Source organism: Lottia gigantea, assembly GCF_000327385.1.
Source record: "Lottia gigantea unplaced genomic scaffold LOTGIsca_45, whole genome shotgun sequence".
NCBI lineage: Eukaryota > Metazoa > Mollusca > Gastropoda > Lottiidae > Lottia > Lottia gigantea.
Genome location: NW_008709577.1, coordinates 2196339 through 2198942, shown reverse-complemented (window position 1 = coordinate 2198942; position 2604 = coordinate 2196339). Strand labels below are relative to the sequence as shown.

The following is a 2604-nucleotide window of genomic DNA, read 5'->3' as shown; positions in this document are numbered from 1 at the left end:
TTTAATAAGTATGCAGAAATAGGCCTACATCAATTTAAAAGAGATGTGGGCAAATAAAAATGACTTGTATCTATCTGGGTACTAGAATGCACCTTGAACCCTGGTTAGTGAGCATGATCTTTACTCACTGAGCTACCACACAAACCCAAGAATCACAACAATCAGAGATCACGCCCAGGTGATATCAGCTTTGCTTAAAACAGAAATACAGGAGGCTAATCTACCTGGTTTTTTAATAGGAGCAACTTTCAATCTATTGTTACCATCAACTCCATCTGTAGCCGCTCTTTCCATTAAAGCATTTCTCTACAACATATAAATAACATAATTATTCTATATATTCTACCAGTTAATACAATCATTTATGACGTCATTTTCTGACAACTGTCGGTGGGTCATCGTATCACGAATGCGGGTTTTGACACGGTCTTATTAACCCGTATTAAACTAAGCCCACTACACTTCGATTTCTTGAAGTGGAAATGAGATTGGTAACATTTACATCTGGCCAATCAGATCGGTAGAATAGAAATGGGGTCATGTACACAAAACACAACACCGCTTTGCCACCGCCAGTTTGAAGAGATAGGAACACATTCGTTCAAAGTAAATATTCTAAAGAAAGGTTTTCATTTTCTCCCCGAAAAAAATCGTATACGTCTAATTTGTTGACGTGCGCTAAATCTGACGTTCGTTAAATTCCAAATATTTAAATGTCATGGGAGTGGTGATATATATATCTAACATAATATCATATATATAATAGATAGTAATTTCTTGTGAATCTTTGAAACCAGAATTCTGGGGCTAGAGCCATGAAAGGGACAAGGATCGTTATTCTATTATTATTCTATTATAAATTATGTTTATTCGTAATGATTCGTCTTGTAAGGATTTGTTTTGCTGCGGAGCCCTTTTCAATATTTTTTAAAATTATTTCGTTTTAACGATATGCAGGCTATATGTCAGGCATTAAATCAATTTTCAACAAAATTATGCAAAATAATAATAATAGAGTATTACCCCCAAACAATTGCAAGAAATTGTTTTATGGTATTATTTTGTACTACAAGGTTTGCAGAACAACATACAAAAAATTACCAAAATCCCTTCACCAGAATGGGTCCAAATTTGAAATTTAAAAAAGATGACGTTGTATATATCTTATCTGCTTATACACACGGCCTAACGTAAAAGTTACACTTGTCGCTCTGCAACTTATCATAGTATTGAATTGCGACCATTATTCAAACTGAATAAATAAAATGTATAATTGGTGAATTAATAGCATGAAATTCTAATGATTGCCAAATGCTGCTAATAGTCGGATAGAACTATTAGATTTCCCTATGGTTCTAGCTTGTAGAANAATTTATAGAGCCAGTTTGGGTCTCGAGTGCCCTTATTTGACGCGCTAATAAATTAAAGAACGTTTGGTCAATATAGGTTTTAACATTTCGTTTTAAAAGTTAATTATTTCAGGATAGGTAGAACAACATAGGAAGGGCCACAATGACCGCCATTTCCTGTATTTCTTATAATTTTGCAACTAGAAATACAAATACAAAATGCATGTAATGTAAATATATACCCCAGGAACTCCATAGATAATTACTGTTAAATTTCGAAATACATAAGTAGCTCTATTACTGATTAGTTTAGCTAAAATAATTCCTAATTCTGTGACTAAGGTACGATTGGTGAAAAAAATTGGCGCATATGTCCTTTTAAGATATATATCAGAAAGACACCTTTTTTCAAATACACATTTCTTATGCATTAAATATACACACAGAAGCAAACACAAAAAACAAAACAATAAACAAACCATATTCTAATCATATGTTTCACTGGGAATTGATATGGCCAAAGTTTTCGGATGTATTACGGTGTTTAAGCTACATATACGATAAGCTGCGGAACGATAACCTGTGCATTAATCATTAGTATTAACAATTTGAGCTTACCAGAGCATCTGGTTAACCCTACATTTCTAAGCAGATGTGTGATTATTACTTTTCCTAATTGTCATAGACACCTACCACTCTATATATCACTGTAAAACATTTACTTTCATATTTTTACTTGTTAATACAGAAGCTTCTGGAAACTATTTGCAACTGTTGAAAACTACTATAAACTTATGAAATCACCTTTAGAACAAAAAAAAAAAAGGATTCTTTACGCTGAAGATTGGCAAGTCTATGATCAAACCATTGAACAGTTTATGATGCGGCATCTGCAGGATTGACTCCCGACCACGGAATTACAGACTGTACATTGACAAAGAAGGTACATGCCCTTTTTCGCTGTGCTCCTATCTATGCAATCAAAAGGCATAGTGCAAACTCCGCATCTTTTTGAATGGTTTCAGGAACGTTCATGAGTAAAGTTTTCAATATTGTCCAAAGGAAATGTGACTATGACAATCGACACCGGTTCGGCTGAAAGGGAGCTTCACCTGAACTAACTCTTTTGACCGATAGATCTGATATTTTTAGCAGCATGTTTTGTACCTACAATATATTTGGATATCACAGACTAAATGCAATTACAATAGTTCTTTCGTATCGTATGTAAGAAAGTGTAGCGTTTATTCCCAGA

At 33.8% G+C, this 2604-nt stretch overlaps 1 protein-coding gene across 1 annotated transcript in view; it reads right to left on the bottom strand.

The window, feature by feature from the left end:
• The window catches only part of LOTGIDRAFT_164523 (hypothetical protein), a gene marked incomplete at both ends in the record, with an annotated part of 10664 nt that extends 10123 nt beyond the window's left edge, over positions 1-541 (bottom strand). Inside the window, 2 exons of the mRNA XM_009061029.1 lie at positions 225-306; positions 503-541. Coding sequence (XP_009059277.1) covers positions 225-306; positions 503-541 — 121 coding nt within the window. The remainder of the gene's footprint in view (positions 1-224; positions 307-502) is intronic.
• Positions 542-2604: the final 2063 nt, after the last annotated feature.